Below are 20328 nucleotides of genomic sequence, written 5' to 3' on the forward strand. Positions count from 1 at the left end.
GTGGAAGAAAACCAATATCCATCAACTGATAAATGAATAAATAAATTGTGTTTATAAATAGCATCTGATACCATTTGGCAATAAAAATGAAGTCCTTATTTACACTATTCTATGGATGGTCCTTTAAAAACATTAAACTAAATAAAAGAAGGCAGCCACAAAAGACCACATATTATATTGTTCCATTTACTTTTAAAAAGATCCTGAATAGGTGTATTTCCAGAGGCAGAAATTAGATTACTGGTTGCCCAGTGCAGGGTGGATGCAGAAATTTGGTGGGGAGATGAGAGCTAATACACAGGATATTTTGTTTTTTTTAGATAAAACTGATTGTTATGTTGGATGCACAAGTCTGTGAATTTACTTGGAAATAATTTTAAATAATAATTGATGAATCATATGGTATTTGAGTTATACTCCAACAAAGATTTACAAGATATTCATTGAACCACGATATTCAAAAATGCTATTTGCATTGTACAATCACTTCATCTCTTATTCTGTGTCAAGGGCCCTGCAGGACTCTCTCACTTGCCACTGTTCTTTACACTATTATAAAATAGGTTACATAAAACAGGGTACTTGCAAGGTCATTAATCTTAGGTGGATGACAGTGAATATAAACATAAAAGAAACATAAAACATCCTTGAGTAAATATGAAGTAATCGAACTTTGTTTGTCTCCTTGCCATCCATGTACTCAGGATGCTCCTATAATATATTTACTTTGGATTGGAGGAGTTATGTTTTAACTTGATTGATTTTTCTCTGTATATAAGTATGAGAAAGAAGCAGTGACTTGAAAAGAATGATCGCATTTCCCCAGGATGACTCTGAAATGGACTTCAGTTCTTCTGCTGATAAATCTCAGTTGTTACTTTAGCTCTGGGAGTTGTGGAAAGGTGCTGGTGTGGGCCGCAGAATACAGCCATTGGATGAATATGAAGACAATCCTGAAAGAGCTTGTTCAGAGAGGTCATGAGGTGACTGTACTGGCATCCTCAGCTTCCATTCTTTTTGATCCCAATGATGCATCCACTCTTAAATTTGAAGTTTATCCTACATCTGTAACTAAAACTGAATTTGAGAATATCATCATGCAACAGGTTAAGAGATGGTCAGACATTCGAAAAGATAGCTTTTGGTTATATTTTTCACAAGAACAAGAAATCCTGTGGGAATTTCATGACATATTTAGAAACTTCTGTAAAGATGTAGTTTCAAATAAGAAACTTATGAAAAAACTACAAGAGTCAAGATTTGACATCGTTTTTGCAGATGCTGTTTTTCCCTGTGGTGAGCTGCTGGCTGAGCTATTTAACATACCCTTTGTGTACAGTCTCTGCTTTACTCCTGGCTACACAATTGAAAGGCACAGTGGAGGACTGATTTTCCCTCCTTCCTACATACCTATTGTTATGTCAAAATTAAGTGATCAAATGACTTTCATGGAGAGGGTAAAAAATATGATCTATGTGCTTTATTTTGACTTTCGGTTCCAAATGTGTGATATGAAGAAGTGGGATCAGTTTTACAGTGAAGTTTTAGGTAAGAATTTGTTTAATCGGGAATATGAAGATCTAACTTATTTGTGTCTTTGAAGCAGAGCTTGTATAAAGCCATAAAGTCAGGGGAGTGGAGTTTTTGGTAAGTGAATTTATGAAATGAAAATACAGGATGATCTATCAATCTCACAGATATTATAGAAAAGCTTAAATTATAGGGTCTGTTAAAACCCTGTGGCCATCACTCATACAGAACACCCCAGGAAATCATAAACCTATATATTAGTACACCTAAGACTTTAAGCAATTACACATCTGTTTCACTATATAATGTTTTAGATCTTAAAATCAGTAAAATCCATCAAGTAACATCTTACTGAATGCATAGATTTAGAATGAGTAATTACACATTTTTCTACAACTATCTATATAACTGCAGAAAGTTTTCCTTGTAAATCTCAGTTTTCTTATTTAGATATTGAAAGATATTCCCATGTTTCCAGAAGGTTTCCTTCACAGTAGAGAGAGATAATGTCTACATCTCAGATGCAAAAGTCAATAAGGGTAATTTGAAGTTTCTAATGTTTCTATACTCCCTAACTAAAGAATTGGAAAACATGCATTTAAAGTCCAATTATCTTGTTGAAGTGTGAAGGTTGTTATATCTATATAGTTTATTTGAAACTATGTCTCTTTATTTAAAAATATGAGACAGATTAAGGTTGAGTACAGATCTCTATTTCAATAATTTCTCAAAATTTCTAGCTATAATTTACAAATATATTTACTTAAATGATAATATTATTAAGATCTTAGCTCAAATCCAAATGAGTAGTTGGTACAAGGATTTCTGCCGTACTCTCAAAATAGTCCAGAGTTCACTTGAAGAACCAAAGATAAAAGGATTAGCTTAAGGAGTTGTGTAAACTAGACTGTTAGAAAATTGGTTTTATGGGTACAGTAGAATTAATTGATTATGGAGCTCAAAGAGTTGTTTAAATATCTATATGCAACTACTGAAGCTTTAAAGAGAAAATAAATTGATGTTTAATTCTCTATGACTTATTTTAATAATTGTGAGTATACTGACTTGACATTAGAGATGTCGCTTAACTTCATAATTCTCCCACCACTTTGCCTTTCTTATAAATAAACATGGGCAAAATATATAATACATAAAAAATATACTATTCATATATATTTATATATTTTTCAAAGCACATAAACTTTACCTACATCTTTGCCTACATTGTTCTAACCCCTTTCAGAAAGTTATGTAAAGTAATTATCTTACATCATCCACTTTTTCTTTTCTTTATTCCTGTCAGGAAGACCCACTACCTTATTTGAGACAATGGGAAAAGCTGACATATGGCTTATGCGAAACTCCTGGAGTTTTCAATTTCCTCATCCATTCTTACCAAACGTTGATTTTGTTGGAGGACTCCACTGCAAACCTGCCAAATCCCTACCTAAGGTAAACATACTTTTGTTGGTTTTATTTTGTTGGCTTCGAAGTTTCAGTAGAAATCAGTCTATAGTTTTCATTCAAAATGTTTGACTTACACTGAAAGAAAGATGGGAAGTAGGTGGTGTAAAGCAGATACCAAATAGAAACTCATGTATATGTTAATACCATGACACATATGTGAGTTTTATGCATATTACAAATAGAGAGGAATAGTAAGGAGACTTTGAAAATAGGGTTGATTAAAGTAAAGTCTTGATTATGCAACACCTAAGAAGGTATTGGTCATTCATTCAAATAATACTTACAAAGGGATTAGCACAAAACACAAGTAAGTGCAGAAATTTCAGAGAAAAAAAATAGACACAGTTTCCGTCCCCACATACCTTACATTCTACTTTGAAATACAGAAAAGTAATTAATGAAAATGTTATAAAAAACTATTATCTCAAAGAAAAACCCAATGTCAAGAAAGCATCAGTGGAGATAATAGAAAGTATCCTGGAGTCACTGATTAGTAAGATGAGGGCTAAAAATTATGCAGGAATAGGTCAAAGAATGATGGGGAGAGGCAGACAAAAAGGGAAAGCAGATAAAGTGGTCAGGACAGTTCTCAAGTCCTCAGGTTTTGTTTTCAGGGAATGACTAAGAATCAGATGATACTAAGAGGTAAATTAGAGCCAGATACATATTAAGAGTGGAAATATTTATTAAGAATATTGAAAAACTACTAAAAAGAGTTAACAAATAAATATATATGAAACGATTCTCTTTTTTAAGAAAAGCCTCCAAGATATTCAATGGATTAAATTACAGAAGGGCCACACTGTAAAGAGCCAACCATTCAGGAAATTTTCCATGGATTCAGGTAACAGATGATGGAAAAGTGGACTAGAATGTTGATAGAAATCATTAGGGCCACATTTACAGAAATAGTGCCAACTTCATATTGTGTTGTGTGGAAAAAATATTAAAACAGACAAAACACTTACTGGCATTATCGTCAGTGACTCAGAAATGTTATTAATTTTGCAATTATGGTTATTTTGTGATCATTACTAATACTACTAACTACTTAACATGTGCAAGTCACTTGAGATATCATTCCTCATTTAAGAGAACCAGATTATTCAGCACATCAAGGTTATATTCTCTTGCAAAGTCATAGATGACAGATACCCTGTGGACTTGATTAAAATTAGACATATCAATTGTGACAGTAAGATGAGCTAGTTGAAATTCTAAAATTCTACCATAAGTAACAAGGATCTTCACCAGTATTCCAGCTTAAAACCCTTCCTCAACACTATAAATGTGTGCCTTAAATATGTGCAGACAAACCCAGGGTTCACTTGACTTTAATAAAGCATTTAAATCATTTCTGCATTGAGATCCCAGAATTTTACATTTTAGAGCATAAACATACCCTATTAGAGCAGATGATGTATGCCTTATGACAAGCAACTCAGTAAAGCTTTCTGGATGAACTTATCTCAACATCATAGGTGTCTGACAGAGAAGCACAGAGATAGTGAACAATGCATGCATAATAAAGACGAAATAATTTCTACCACTTGCATGTGAATAGTGCCCTTAGTTTCAATATGAAGAAACTTCCGTCAGCATATAAGATTATATTCTTTTTGAAGGAACACAAGAACCTCATATATTTTAAATGAATATCACATTTTAAGACATATATACAAAGTAAGCCTTCTTCAATGCATTATTACTCAACCTCTTAAAAGAACATTTTTGCTTACATAAAACTGAGATTTTATTCCATGGTTAAAACTCAGTATCTATGTTTAATGCAAATTGTATGGGCTTTATATAGTCACTTTCTCAAGAGAGAAAAGCTGAAGTAAGACTAATGAAAAATCTATGTCACTCTACATTACTCTTGAAAGATTTTCCCATTCACATTAAGGGAAACTGACAGTGCAAATAGGAGGAGGAAGAGAGTAGGAGGTGTAGAAGGACAAGAAAAAAGGTTGACTAGTAGTACAATAGTGGTCATTACTAATACTAGGTCTTGTTATTAACTTGCAGAAAGCTTTGAATGCAAGTCAACGGTTGTGAAACCAGCTATTTAACTGTTTATTATGTAAAATAATTGCTAACCCAGGTTGCTTTCTTTTCAATTATATATTACATTCTCAGATAATTTCTATATATTTTAAGAGAATAAGACACTTCACAAAATGTATCAAGTGATTTAAAAATGCATATTGTTATTAATTTTGTAATATATTCATGTGAAATCATAAAAAAAATCAAGGTGTATCTATTAAACATTATGGGAAAATATTCACAAAATTAACATTAGAAGTAATCCAACATCTTATATGAAAGAATGATTAAAATGTATGTGCATACAATAGCATTAAAATAATTTTATCAATGAAATGTTCAATTACACCATCAGCCATAGTACAAATAAAGTGAGTTGGAAAATGATAAATATAACAAGGTGGAAGTTTTTGCAGGATAAAATGTATATATAATAAGATTAAAATTTTCTAAATAAGTGTCACATGTACACGTTGACCTATATAAATAGGACAAAATCCATAATAAAAAAACACATATTTTCTATAAATAATATCTGTAGGTAGAAATTTTAGAAAAATTATTTTTTAAAAAACTTTTCATACTTTTATACAATTTCTTACATTAATTTTGTGTTATTTTTATAATATTATCACAAAAGGAGAAACAACCAGTCAATATCGGTGATGAATCTCTAAACAGAGATTAGATTCCTTCAACACCTGGTAGAAAAACAAGGCTCTGATATCAAGCCAGTGAGATGAAACACTGAAAACGAGTTACATTAAATGTGGCTACAGGTAACTGCAATCACACACAACACCTACAAGCCCCAGGTATTACGTGGAATAGTAGTACAAGGACTCTCATGTTAACGTAAGGTTAAAAATCATATTTTAAGAAAACACTCTGCCATATGTGATGCACTGTTTACATTTAGACGTTTTTTTCTTTGTTTTGTTAAAAACCATTTGGAAAAGTTTTACCCCAATGATTAAATCTGAAAATACTTAAATTTAAATATCGGTATACATTGCGGAACTCAAGTCAGAAGAATTCTCAATCAATTGCAGCCAAGCACATCTTCACCAGGAGTGTAATGTGGTGTGCGTGAGCTACTCAAAAGAGAGACAAGATCTCCCCTGAAGAAAGGCCTGGTGGCCTCTCCTATTCTGGTGCCAGTGCTGCCTCTGAGACACAACAAAGTGTTGATGAGAGTTCCTCACATGCAGTTATAAATAGCACATCAATTTAACAGTGTGATTTCAGGGCAATAGGTGCTCCACCTAAACAAAAACCCAAAAGGTACAATTATTCAACAACTAACTATAAACTCTACAATTCCATATGATAAATGAGACTCCCAAGACTGTTTCATAAAAATTCCAAATCACAATACTAGACTCAGGAATGTCAGTGATTCTTAACCACCAGCTTTTATTTTCATTTTTTATTTTTTGAAAAACTACTGGAAAACTCTGACAAACTTTAAGTGAAGCATAAAGCATTGTAGAGGAACATAAATGTAGATATAAAATTATCCCAACTGTGAATATCTTTTCCTCAGTGCTCATATTTAGGGAAGTAGACCACTAATGGCTTCAAACTAAAAGAATTCTACAGAAAACCTGCCTGAAATAAACACAAGTGATTTAGTAGAACAAAAACATAGGATTAAAGCCGAGTGGTGCCACTATTCCAAGAACTTATGTTAGTAATTATAGTATTATAAGTGAAGGGTCTGGGTATATTTTTTAACATTATCTCCCTGACTACAATGTAATAGCTCCATTTCTTTCCTCCATTACACACATGCAGACACATACATACATATACACACATATTTACACAAATATCCTTAACAGAGTCCAACTATCTCAAACATCTTCTTGCAAAGAAACTGAATGATTCAGTTAAAAAATATTATTAACTCCAATAATTCCTCAAAATACTTGATTTTCTCTCTTTAATATTTGGTACCAATTCTTTCAGTAGTGCCTGCTGTGGTGATACTCTTTTGTGATGAAACAATTATTTATTTTCACAGGAAATGGAGGAGTTTGTACAGAGCTCTGGAGAAAATGGTGTTGTGGTGTTTTCTCTGGGGTCAGTGATAAGTAACATGACAGCAGAAAGGGCCAATGTAATTGCAACAGCCCTTGCCAAGATCCCACAAAAAGTAAGATAAAGGGCCTTACTGGTGTGGAAAACTGCTGAAAGAGGCTGTTAATGTTTGTGATCTGCATAGAAAGAATATTAAGAGTAGATTGAACTCTTTACAGACAAATACATCCTTAAATATGCTTATATAGCTTCCACCAACACAAGTAATAGTCGTGCCTCAGACTTAGTGGTTACATGTGGCCCTGGGGGAGTTACTACCCTTGGTATTCAGGAGTGGCTCCTATTAGTATCAGTGGGAACTCAGTACTCCATAGGTATCCACAACAGGGAACTTGAGACTCATGGTTATTTTTAATTTCTGATATTAAGAGTCATACATACTGCTGAAATTAACTGAATATATTTCAGGTAAGTGAAAATGGTGCCTAATGTAGTCTTTAGAATGACTTTCAAGTGTTTTCAACTAAAAATATATATCCAGAACTGCATCTTTGTAGAAATACAAGGAAGACTTATGATCATTTTCTTCAAAGCTGTTTTGCTAATCTCAGCAGTATCCAATGAGTGAAGAAGATTTGACTTACTCTTGGGCCATCTCTATTACTTACCGTACTCTGGAAGCTCTTGGTGAATGTTTACAATTAAGGAATGTACTATTTCTGTTTGTACTTTAAGTCAAATGCTTATGTGAAATATGTGACAACAAATAGAGAACACTGCCTGAAGCAGGAAGATGAAAGAGAAAGGATGGAGATGGATCCTGACCTGAAGGTGGATCCTGTCCAGTATAAAATGTGGCCCCACAAGGACTCAGCACTAACTACCAGATTAACAACTCCTCCCAATGGAGGCAGCAGAAGGAAATATAGGAAGGAGTCAAAGAGAAGGAAGAGAGGCAGGGGAACAGGTTCAGATGTCCCCTCCATAGAACATAGTAGGAATATATTTTCTTCTGTATAGAGTAAACCAGGGACCTTTGTGTATTTGTGAATGACTTTTTAATTTCCTATCTGATAAAGCTATCTTGTAATGACCTGTAACTTTTTGCTGAAACCTGAGTTACTGTAACACTGATGTAGCAAATAAAAGTTAAACACTGTAAATTATTGTTCACTTTATGAGGATTGCTTTGGAGTTTCAAAATTAGTAACTTAAAATAAGAATGTCTTGGCTATAGCAGAACATATTAATCACTGTTGTCAAAGCTTTGTAGCACGTTATCTAAGTGTTAATAATCAGTTGACCAAATTTAGCAAAGTACAATTTTGAGTTTATTCATTAGCTTTATTTTTATTCATGATACCAAAAGGTTCCTCATTTCTAGGCCAAAAAAAAAATCCAAAAGTAACAATAATGGTAATATTCTGAATTTGTGTCAAAAATTGTCGCTTGAAATTTTTCTGGGAAATAGTGCTTGATAATTTGTAATTCCAATGAAGTTATACATAAAATCTTGGCAGCATTTATTTAGTTCTTATAAGTATCTTATTTTATAGACTTGCTATTTTGTCATTCAAAGGACAACAGGCTCTAATATAATAACCTACCGACAAGTAGATACATTTAAACTACTTCTCATATTATTCAAAAACAAACGAATACATTACAATTAAATTTGGAGATGAAAACTAATATAAAATACATAAAACAAACATACAGGTCATTACTAAATAGTTACTGTTTTATTACACTAGAATTACAATGACTCGCTATAATTTTTTACACTTTTTTTAGAATATTTTTATTTTTTAAATTAAATTAATTTAACTTTTATTTTTAACTTTTAAGTTCAGGAGTACATGTGCAGGTTTTTTAGATAGGTAAACTTGTGTCATGGGGGTTTGTTGTACTGATTGTGTCATCACTCAGGTATTAAGACTAATATTCGTTTATTATTTTACCTGATCCTCTCTTTCCTCCCACCCTCCACCCTCCAATACATCTCAGTGTATGTTGTTGCCATCTATGTGTCCAAGTGTTCTCATCTTTTAGCTTCCACTCATAAGTGAGGACACGTCACATTTGGATTTCAATTCCTATGTTAGTTTCCTAAGGCTAACGGCCTCCAGCTCCATCCTTATCCCTGCAAAATACATATTTTTGTTTTTTTATGGCTGCATAATATTCCGTAGTGTATATATGCCATATTTTCTTTATTCATTCCATAATTGATGGTCATTTAGGTTGACTGCATGTCCTTGCTATTGTGAATAGTACTGCAACTAACATATATGTTCATGGATCTTTATAAAAGAACCAGTTATAGTCCTTTGGTTATATACCCAGTAATGGGATTGCTGGGTTTCATGGTATTTTTGCCTCTAGGTTTCTGAGGAATGGCCACACTGTCTTCCACAATGGTTGAACTAACTTACATTCCAACCAACAGAGTATAAGCATTCCTTTTCTATACAACCTCGCCAACATCATGATATTTTTTGAATTTTTAATAATGGCTATTCTGACTGGTGTGAGATGCTATCTCATTATGGTTTTGATTTGAATTTCTCTAATGATCTGTGATGTTATTTTTCTTCATATGATGGTTGGTCACAGGTAGGTCTTCTTTTAAACAGTGTAACAATTTTTTGAATATTTGAACTTTTCATTGATAGTCTTATTTTTCTATAGTACTGTTTTGGAAAATCATGGTTTCTTATATATCTAAATCATTATAAAAGTTAAGAAAATAAAATGTGAGTATTCTTTTTACATCAATCTTTGAGTAGATTTATTTACTAACATCCCTTGATCTCATTCCTACCCTTTATACAGTTCTAACATTCTATAATTTTTGAGTTCCACTCATGGAATAAGATATTCTCTTTACTGTAACAGGTTCTGTGGAGATTTGACGGGAATAAACCAGATGCCTTAGGTCTCAATACTCGGCTGTACAAGTGGATACCCCAGAATGACCTTCTAGGTAACACTCTGGTGAACAAATACTGGATATATTAGTAACTGCACATTAGAGGGTTAATGAAACATGCTTATTGAATATTTGTTACAGGAAAACAAAAAAGAACTTCTTTGTATTTATTTTCCAGTCCTAGGGGAAAAGAATATGGTAGAATTGTTGGCATTTTATGATATATACTCACATTCTTTATGGTCAGAATCAGAGATAATCTTTATTTCAGGTGCTATTATATCTCACAGAATTTTTCAATATCTCCCTGGGCTGTCTCTCCGTCTCCTGTTTCTACAACTTCACACCTGTTTTCTCCTCTCCTGCAGGATTATTTCAAATGCCAGTAAATATAATAGCTCTTCTATCACCAGTGACTCTGTATTTTCTGGAGGACTAAATTCCTAATCTTAATCTTAAAGTAACGACACATTTCATGATGAAGTGTGACCTGTATTTCCTCAATCCTAGCACCACCACCAACCCACTGCCTGCTGCCTTGCATACCCCGCATATCACACTCTGTGACTGTACTTAAAATAAAACTTTATTTCATGCCCATCTCTTTGCTGTCCTCTTTTGTGCACATTTAAAAAATCTCGAATGCACTTTTCATTAGTCCCGCTGAAAATCTTGTATTAAGTTTTGCAGTCTGAAGTCACACACACCACATAGCTTTCAGTTACATCTCCTAAACAAGTACGTGCTTTTTCATCTGAAGTCTGAAAAGTAATAGCAAATTAGTTCAATGTGTTATCTAGAAAACACTGTCACTTTCAGAGCCTTTCATTGTTCATCTCATTTTATTCCTATGAATAATTTTGCTAAAATTCATCCAGTCCTAGGTCATCCAAAAACCAGAGCTTTTATAACTCATGGTGGAGCCAATGGCATCTATGAGGCAATCTACCATGGGATCCCTATGGTGGGCATTCCATTGTTTTGGGATCAGCCTGATAACATTGCTCACATGAAGGCCAAGGGAGCAGCTGTTAGATTGGACTTCAACACAATGTCGAGTACAGACCTGCTGAATGCACTGAAGACAGTAATTAATGATCCTTTGTGAGTAGAACAATGTTTTTCAGTAGGTGGTATTTGTAGACAGCTTCTCTTGTCAATAGTGAGCATGAGTTTCATCCTTTTTATAAGAGAGTAATCTTGAAAGAATTTAAATGATTTAACCAATCTGAAATCTGCTTTGTTTTTATCATCTGTTATTTAAAAATTGTGTTTGAATCCCATACATCTAATGAGTAACCAGTTAGTGAAGCAATTTTCTAAACGAAAATAATTTTAAAATGATATAGATAATATAAAAAATACATTTCTTAAAATTTTAACATAATGAATCCATAGAAGAAAGGAAGAATAAACTTGAAATAATATAATAAAATGTTTTAATTAAATATCTAAAATGACTCAGAATATAACTATTTTCTTGCTGAAAAATTAATTTTTATCATCATTATTTTAACAGACTTGAAAATGAGATTTAATTTCGATAGCTTAAAATCCACCTATTTATGCCATAAAATCCAAATATTTTTACTATGTTTACAGTCATTAAAGTATCACCATTATATAATTTTAGAACATTTTTATCAACACAAAAGAAACTGCAATGACACCAAAATCACTTCTCATAACTGCTTGGTCCTAGTCTAACACCAATTTGTTTTCTCTCTCTATAAGTTATTCTCTCTAGATATTTCATATAAATGGAATCATACAGTCTCAGGTGCTGTGTAAATGACATTTCACATAGCCTAATTTTTTGTTGTTTTCTTATGGTTTTTATTTTACTTCATATTGTTTTGTGTTATAATACTTCATTTCCTTTACACTTGTGTAATATTTTATAGTATGGATATGTCATAATGTAGTTGTTCATTTGTCAGTTCATTGGCCTTTTGATTGTTTCCAATTGTGGCTACTAGGAATATTGCTATACTTGTTTTTGCATAAACATGTTTTACTTTCTTTTGAGTTGATACTATAAGTGGAATTGCTGCCTCATGTGAGAACTATATGTTTATGAAGAACTGCTAAACTGTTTTCCAAAGTACTTGTTGCATTCATCACTACCATCAGCAGTACAACATGGTTCCAATTCCTCCACATTGTTGCCAGACCTCTTATTTTCTTTTTGATACAACCTTCTTAGAGGGTTTAAAATGATCTCTCATCCTGGTCTTGGATTGCATTTTCATTACTGCTGAAGATGTTGAGAATCTTTATTTGTGATTGTTGATCATTCATATATCTTCTTAGAAAACATGTCTATTCCAATGCTTGGAACATTTTTAACTTTTCTATTTGTCTTATTATTAAGTTTTAAGAACTATTTATATATTATGGGACAAATCAGATATATAATTTTTAAATATTTTGTCCCATTCTGGGTGCACTAACTTTTTACTTTTTGATGATGGTCTTTGAAGCACAAAAAATATAACTTTAAGTTAAATTTTTAATAATTGATTTTGTTCACGCCCCAAAGATAACAATGTGAAAAATTACTTGCAGAGTCCAGCTACCATCAATTCAGCATTTATAACTACTCTCAATAAAGTTTTTGTGTAAGGAGGGTATCATCTAAAGGAATACTTTAAAAATACTTTATCCCAAAGAAAATGGAAGGATAACGAATGATCAATGTACCTTTCAAGAAGATGGGAAATAATTGAAAAGAAACACAAACCAGCTTGGACAAATAGAAAAGAAACATAAAACAATGTGGTAGATTTAAATGTGATTATACAAATACTTTCACTCAATCTAAACAGACTTTTAATAAAGGAGCAAATAATGAGTGAGGACATAAAACATTTGAAGAACACAATTAACAAATGGAGTCTTACAATCTAAAATGATATACACACATATATACATAAACAATACACATGTATGTATTGTATATATCAACTTGAAGACACATTTTCCTAGAGTACGTCAAATATTTAATCTTTCCTTGAAGTGATGTGTAGTGGGCAATAAATCAAGACTTACGAAATATAAAAGATTCAATATCATGAAGACTATATGATCCAGCCATACTGGAAATAAAGGAGGTTAAAAATACGATTACTAAAATATCTTTAAATTTTGGAAATTAACAAAATACACTTCAAAAAAATTTAAAGTCAAGAAGTAACTCATAAGTTTGCATGCACTTTTATCTCAGCAATTCTACTCTCAATTATATACACAACAGATATACATAAATATATAAATCTCATGCTGTATAGCAGAGTGTTCGTGACAGAATTATCAACAGTGTCCAAAAATTGTTAGCAACCCAAATATCTATTCATCATAAAATGAAGACATAATCTGCGGTTTATCAATCAATGGAATACTACATAGTAATGGAATTACCCAAGAACTGCTACATTAAAGAAAAAGACACTTTTGAGTACATAATATGTAATTCAATTACATAAACGAGCAAAACTAATGTTGTTATTTGAAGTCAGGCTAATCCTTAGTTGGAGGACAAAAGTAGTCACTAAATGGTTCAGAAAAAGAGAATTATTGTAGGCAGGTTGTGATAGCTTATACCAGGACCTGAACAGTAGGTAAATTGGTATCTTCACCTCAAGATAATGTTCAAGATGATCTTCCATTTTTGAACTATTCACTTAGTGTATGTATATTTATCTTTTGTGTTTTATATTTAAATGTATATTTTATGAGATATATAAATCATTTACAAAATTCTAGGAATCAAATAGAAAATAAGCACAGAAAACAGAGAATATCCTGGAGGCTCCATCATTGTCCAGTAAAAGCCTCTCTTAGAGGTAACACTTAGAGCCACAAAAAGGGACAGACACATGCCTTGGGTTGTAGCAAGAAAGAATACTCCAAGAGCAGGAGAGAAGGGACAAAACGTGTAAAGTTCTAAGATGAGAACACCTTTGGAAGTTTAAAGAAAATTAGAAGGCCAATCTAGAAGACAGTGTGCAGAGGAAAAGTGTTAGAAAAAAGCTTGCCAGTGTCTTACGATGTAGGGTTCTGTAGACCAAATAACAGAGTTGAATTTTATGATTAAAATAATGAGAAGCCAGCCAAAAATCTTAATCAGAAGAGTGCCATAGTCTGACATTAATTTCAAAAAATCATTCTGGCTACAGGGTGGGAAACAGTAGGAGACAAAAGAGTAATGTAGAAGAAAAGTGACGAGCTATGAGGGTATGTCACTCACCCTGATAAAATTCCTTTTTAGGAACTTACAGATGATAATTCTCACATTGCATTTTCATAGTCTTTCTTACAGCACTTAAAATGGCTCATGATGTTGAGCATGTACTCATATGCCTGTTTGAGAACTAAGAATGTAATTGGATTGTTCATAATACAAAGAATAAATGCTTAAAGGATGAATATCCCTTTTTTCATGATGTGATTATTTCATATTGTATCAAAACATCTCATGTACCCCATAAATATATACACTTAATATGGACCCACAAAAACTTAACATTAAACAATTAAAAACCAATTAAAAGGCCTTATATTTTCTCTGCTTGAAAAAAATTAACTTTCTCACCTGACCTTCCATTTCTGCTTTAAAAATGTTTGTCAATGAGAAAAGTCCAATTTAAAAGCCAAACTATCTATGATAACTCAAATTAAAATACACAAATTCTCTGTCAATTCTTTGACATTTATTTTGAATTATTTGATGCTTTAAAAGCCTTTCATAGACTTGATATGTACAGGCAAATTAACTTACTTTCAGTGTTGGTATCTTTATTTTTATCCTTCAGATATAAAGAGAATATTATGAAATTATCAAGAATTCAACATGATCAACCAGTAAAGCCCCTGGATCGAGCAGTCTTCTGGATTGAATTTGTCATGCGCCACAAAGGAGCCAAACACCTTCGAGTTGCAGCCCGTGACCTCACCTGGTTCCAGTACCACTCTTTGGATGTGATTGGGTTTCTCCTGGCTTGTGTGGCAACTGTGATATTTATCATCACAAAGTTTTGTCTGTTTTGTTTCTGGAAGTTTGCTAGAAAAGGGAAGAAGGGAAAAAGAGATTAGTTATGTCTGACATTTGAAGCTGGAAAACCAGATAGATAGGACAACTTCAGTTTATTCCAGCAAGAAAGAAAAGATTGTTATGCAAGATTTCTTTCTTCCTGTGACAAAAAAAAAAAATTTTCAAATCTCCCTTGTCAAGTAAAAATTTGTTTTTCAGAGATTTACCACCCAGGTAATGGTTAGAAATATTTTGTGGCAATGAAGAAAATACTAGGGAAATTAAAAAATAATATAAAGCCATTTGAGCTCATATTGAAATTTGTTGCACTTATATTGAGATTTGTTGTTTGAATTCACAAGTTACATGAAAAAATTTACTCAGCTTAACTATATTTCACACATTTTACATAAACACAAGAACATTAAGAAGTCTACTGACAGTATCAGTAGTCACATCCTCAGAATAATTTGGCTTCATTTTGAACAGGATTCTGTTGTTTTAACTGTTGCTAAAGAAACTATTATATAGTTAAATTGTATAAAAAGTCTCTCTCTTCCTTTTGATATTTTGAGATAAGTAGTATTCCTTTACTTTTACACTGCATGCAGCTTCATTGTCACATTTTTTGCTAAAATTGATGGCCAAATGTTTACTGTTTTAAGAGCTCATGTCATTTCTCAGTGGAAATTATGTGGAATTAGAAATATAGCCACTCTTACCTGCTTCCTACTGTAAAATTGAACTGTTTTGCCACATCTTTGGTTTCATGAGCAAATTCTATTTTTTCCAGATATGCAAAAATATTTGTCTGGTTGATTTTATTCTGATATTTTTAATTACTTCAATAGTTATTTGGGAACAGGTGGTATTTGATTAGATGCATACGTTTTTTAGTGGTAATTTCTGACGTTTTGTTGCACATATCATGTGAGAAGTGTACCTTGCACTGAATGTATAGTCTTGTATCTCTCACCCCCTCCCGGCCTCCCATCTGAATCCTTAGATCCCATTACATCATCCTTATGCCTTTGCATCCTAATAGCTTAGATCCGACTTAGAAGTGACAATTGACGATGTTCAGTTTTCTATTCCTGAATTTCTTCACTTAGAATAATGCTCTCCCACTTCATTTAAGTTGCTGTTAATGCCATTAGTTTGTTTCTTTTTACACCTTAGTAGTATTCCATGGTGTATATATATACGTAGTATGTATATGCATGTGTATATATGTGTGTGTGTGTGTGTGTGTGTGTGTGTGTGTATCAGGGGAACCCACGTTCAATATTTCAATGTAGGTTCTTTCCATTTTCCATAAGTGTTGGCCAGCTGAGAAATAGAGAAAGAGTATAAAGAGAGGAATTTTACAGCTGGGCTACCGGGGGTGACATCACCTATTGTTAGGACCGTGATGCCCAGCATAGCCTCAAACTAGCAAGTTTTCTATTAAGGGTTTCAAAAGGTGGGGTGGGGGAGTGTAAGAACAGGGAGTAGGTACAAAGATCACATGCTTCAAAGGGCAAAAGGCAGAACAAAGATCACATGCTTCTGAGGGAACAGGACAAAGGGCAAAGCAGAACTACTGATAAGGGTCTATATTCAGTGGTGCATATATTCATAAACATCTTAAACAGAAAACAGGGTTCGAGAGCAGAGAACTGGTCTGACCACAAATTTACCAGGGTGGAGATTTTCCCCACCCTAATAAGCCTGAGGGTACTGCAGGAGACCAGGGCATACCTCAGTCCTTATCTCAACCACATAAGACAGACATTCCCAGAGTGGCTGTTTATAGACCTCCCCCAGGAATGCATTCCTTTCCCAGAGTACTAATATTAATATTTCTTGCTAGGCTAAGAATTTAGCGATATCTTCCCTACTTGCACGTCCATTTATAGGCTCTCTGAAAGAAGGAAAATATGGCTGTTTTTGTGTGATCCCACAGGCAGTCACACCTTACGGTTGTCTTCCCTTGTTCCCTCAAAATTGCTGTTATTCTGTTCTTTTTCAAGGTGCACGTATTTCATATTGTTCAAACACACATGTTTTACAAGCAATTTGTACAGTTAACACAATTATCACAGTGATCCTGAGGTGACATACATCCTCAGGTTATGAAGATAACAGGATTAAGAGATTAAAGTAAGACAGGCATAAGAAATTAGAAAAGTATTATTTGGGAACTGACAAAGGTCCATATTAAAATGAAATCTTCACAATTTATGTTCCTCTGCCACAGCTCCGGCCAGTCCCTCCATTCAGGGTCCCTGACTTCCCACAACATCCCTCCCTTTGTTTTTATATAAATGTGCCATGGTGCGAAGGCTTGTTTGTTCTCTAGGTTTTGACACGGGAATCTTTGACTGGTCCGGCACACTAAAAACAAGTCGATTAAACAGAGAAATATTATTCCAAAATTTACTACCATGGAGCCCCCAGTAGACTTAATCCAAGTTGTGGGGTTTAGTCCAGAAATACTTTCTGCCACCTGATCTAACGCCTCAGCTCCAGACACAATGGATAAATGAGCTTGAGAGGCTTCAGAAATTTGTTTCTTTAATTTAGCTATGTCCAAGAATAAATTATCTTCCCTACCCAGAAGGTGTCCTTTGACCATTTCCCATGAATGATCAGTCTCATTGTAGGAATATGGTGTGATACAGAAATCAGAAGTATTCAAATCACACTGCATTTGCATGTGATGTTTGAGACTCATCAGCCGATTTCCAAGCCAAATAACAGACTGTCTTAAATCATTAATTTGATTAGCTAATTTTTGATCAATCCCTTGTTGAGAATTCCACATTTGGGTGGAATTGACTTGCCAATCATTGACAAAATGAGCTGTTTGAATAGATTGGTATAATGCCACTCCAGCAGTGGTTGCCAGTGCAGTGACTCTAATTAGGCCCATGATCACAGCAAATGAAGTGAAAACAAATCTCTTAGATCTTTTGAGAATTCATTGTAACACTTCATTAATTAAATGTACTGAGGGGGAAGATTCCCAAGGTCTGGGTAAAGTTACCAGTATCCAGATTCCTTCTCGAGCTCAAACTAACATTTTACTTTTCCTGGAGTCAAAACACAAGTTAACACAAGTGTATAAATGACAATTAGTGCATTGGACAGTTTGATTTTTTGTCCAAATTTTGATATTTCCCACTAACAGCATGTAAGGAAGCTTAACACAACACTGTATAGAAAAACACAACTTGGAGGTAAAAAAAGCAGAATGTTTGAATCTACACTGATACTGAGGGAAAGGAGTGGCTGTGGCCACGCCCAATGTTCTCTGCCATAAAGAAGCAATCCAAGGTGCCTGGGGATGCTGAAGAGGTAGAGGAGCATACCTGGGTTGAGAAGAATCATCATAATGCCAATTGGAGTCCCATAAAGGGGGATCGGCATCAAACAGAGGAAAAGGGTTCAAACGGGATTTATCATGGGGTTCATAATCACGGATGTGAGGGGCAGTAATTGGGACAACAGACAGAAAATTTTCTCCTTCCCATACTCGCAGTCTGGACATGGCAATATCCAGTTTTTTCCAAAGTTCTGAGTGTTCTGGGCTCAGAAAGGGGAATATCATATGAGGCCTCAGGTGAGTTATGCCCTTATCTTCCCATTTTAAGGGAAAGAATGAGCTGAACCTCCTATGCAAAGTAGGATGAAGATCCTCTTCCTTCCAATAAGAAATAAAATAAGTAGCCTCCAGGCATTCCCTTCCATCAGAGGAGCAATTGTTTTTTAAACAGCCCTTTGGTGCCCACTCTATTACTAAACCATGAGTCATTTTTTAATATTACTGCATGTGAGTGAACACAATCTTCCCAATTTAAAGTTTTAGATGGCCACTCAAAATTTTTAGGACATTGTTTTCCTACAGGTTTATATTGATGGTATGGGGTATCTCCTATTACTCCCCTTTTCATTTGTCTTAAAGAAGAAAGGGAGGTGCCGGAGACCAAATGTCCCCATTCCCCTGTAGCTAATATCTCCAGAAGATAAACAGCCCAGACTTGAGTTTCTAAATGGATACTACCAGGTGCATGTGTGAGGCACAGGGGAGGGTACTTATAACCCATAGTAACATTAAATGCAGTGCTTTCTTCTCCTGGTTGAGTGGGACAACAGTCATCTGTAGCTATGGGGCATCACAGTCCTACTGATATGTGACGTCACCCCCCATGACCCAGCTGTAAAATTCCTCTCTTTTTACTCTTTCTCTTTATTTCTCAGCCGGCCAACACTTATGGAAAATAAAAAGAACTTACATTGAAATATTGCAGGTGGGTTCCCCCAATACATGCACACACACACATATATACACACGTATATCATTACTTTAGATTTCCACAGGAGCATCCATTTAGGTGAGAGGTTGAATAAGTGGAGGAAAAGGCACTTAAGCCCAGTAGGAATAATTCTGAAGCAGATCATTCAGTTTGAGGGGAAACTGGTGACACAGAAAGTATAAAGAAGAGAATTATTAAATGAAACCTATTGGAAGCAAGATCCAGTGCTGAAGGAGGAAGAGAAGAACAGAGGGACGTCATTTTCAGGCTAATAGAAATGGTGAGATTTTTAGGTTCATAAGGAGAAAAAGAAAGGGAATTAGGAGAAGTGGGATTAGTTAGAGGGATCTCCGTTGCCATTAGGGAGGATTGAACCAGACCCATTTTGATTTGGCATGCCAGTTTTTGACAAGTCGGCACAGATCTCACCAGGTAGGAGTGTGGTCTCTGACGCAGACGTCTCTTCCCTGTGGTTTTGTCAGTATTCACACGAAGTTAAAGTCTTCTAGTGGGCAATCAGACCGGTGACTGATGATCTCCTGGTGAAACAAAAGCATATCCTCTTCCCCATGTTATAATTGTTCCAGATTCCCAGGTATTGATCTGGGAGTTTTTCCATAACACTGGCTTGCTTTCATTTAGGGAGAATTTTTTGCCTGTATAATGGTGTTCAGCTATAGTCAGGGTATTGTCTTTAGGAACATTTAGAAAGTTTAAAGTAAACAATGCTAAATGTAATTGAGCATGAGGAGTGGTTGAATTATGATTTTAAACCAGCCTTGTCTTTTTTTATAGTGACTTGAAGAGGTTTAGTAATTCCTTCATGTTTTGGACCAAGACCGATTCCAGGAACAAACGTCATGTTTTCCATTATATATTGACTGGGAACACTATAAGAGTTATGTGGAATATTAATTGCAGCCCCCCATTGTGCCAGCTAATCTCTGCCTCAAAGATTAATGGGGATTGGTGTGATA

General features: G+C 34.2%; 1 protein-coding gene across 1 annotated transcript; it reads left to right on the top strand.

Moving 5' to 3' along the window:
• The first annotated feature begins 827 nt into the window (after window positions 1–827).
• Window positions 828–15594, top strand: LOC129143733 (UDP-glucuronosyltransferase 2B11). The gene is made up of 6 exons (XM_054683049.1): window positions 828–1548; window positions 2834–2982; window positions 7073–7204; window positions 9988–10075; window positions 10906–11125; window positions 14836–15594. The coding sequence occupies exons 1-6, from the start codon at window positions 828–830 to the stop codon at window positions 15113–15115; spliced, it is 1590 nt and encodes a 529-aa protein (XP_054539024.1). The 3' UTR covers window positions 15116–15594.
• The last annotated feature ends 4734 nt before the right edge of the window (window positions 15595–20328 follow it).

The sequence above is a fragment of the Pan troglodytes genome, chromosome 3 (assembly GCF_028858775.2).
Source record: "Pan troglodytes isolate AG18354 chromosome 3, NHGRI_mPanTro3-v2.0_pri, whole genome shotgun sequence".
Taxonomy (NCBI): domain Eukaryota; kingdom Metazoa; phylum Chordata; class Mammalia; order Primates; family Hominidae; genus Pan; species Pan troglodytes.

What these genes read in the sequence shown, in the direction of transcription:
- LOC129143733 (XM_054683049.1), top strand. Translation starts at nt 828, where the DNA reads ATGACTCTGAAATGGACTTCAGTTCTTCTGCTGATAAATCTCAGTTGT. An exon ending in GTTTTACAGTGAAGTTTTAG is followed by an intron (nt 1,549 to 2,833) that starts GTAAGAATTTGT and finishes TATTCCTGTCAG; the next exon opens with GAAGACCCACTACCTTATTT. An exon ending in ACCCCAGAATGACCTTCTAG is followed by an intron (nt 10,076 to 10,905) that starts GTAACACTCTGG and finishes ATCCAGTCCTAG; the next exon opens with GTCATCCAAAAACCAGAGCT.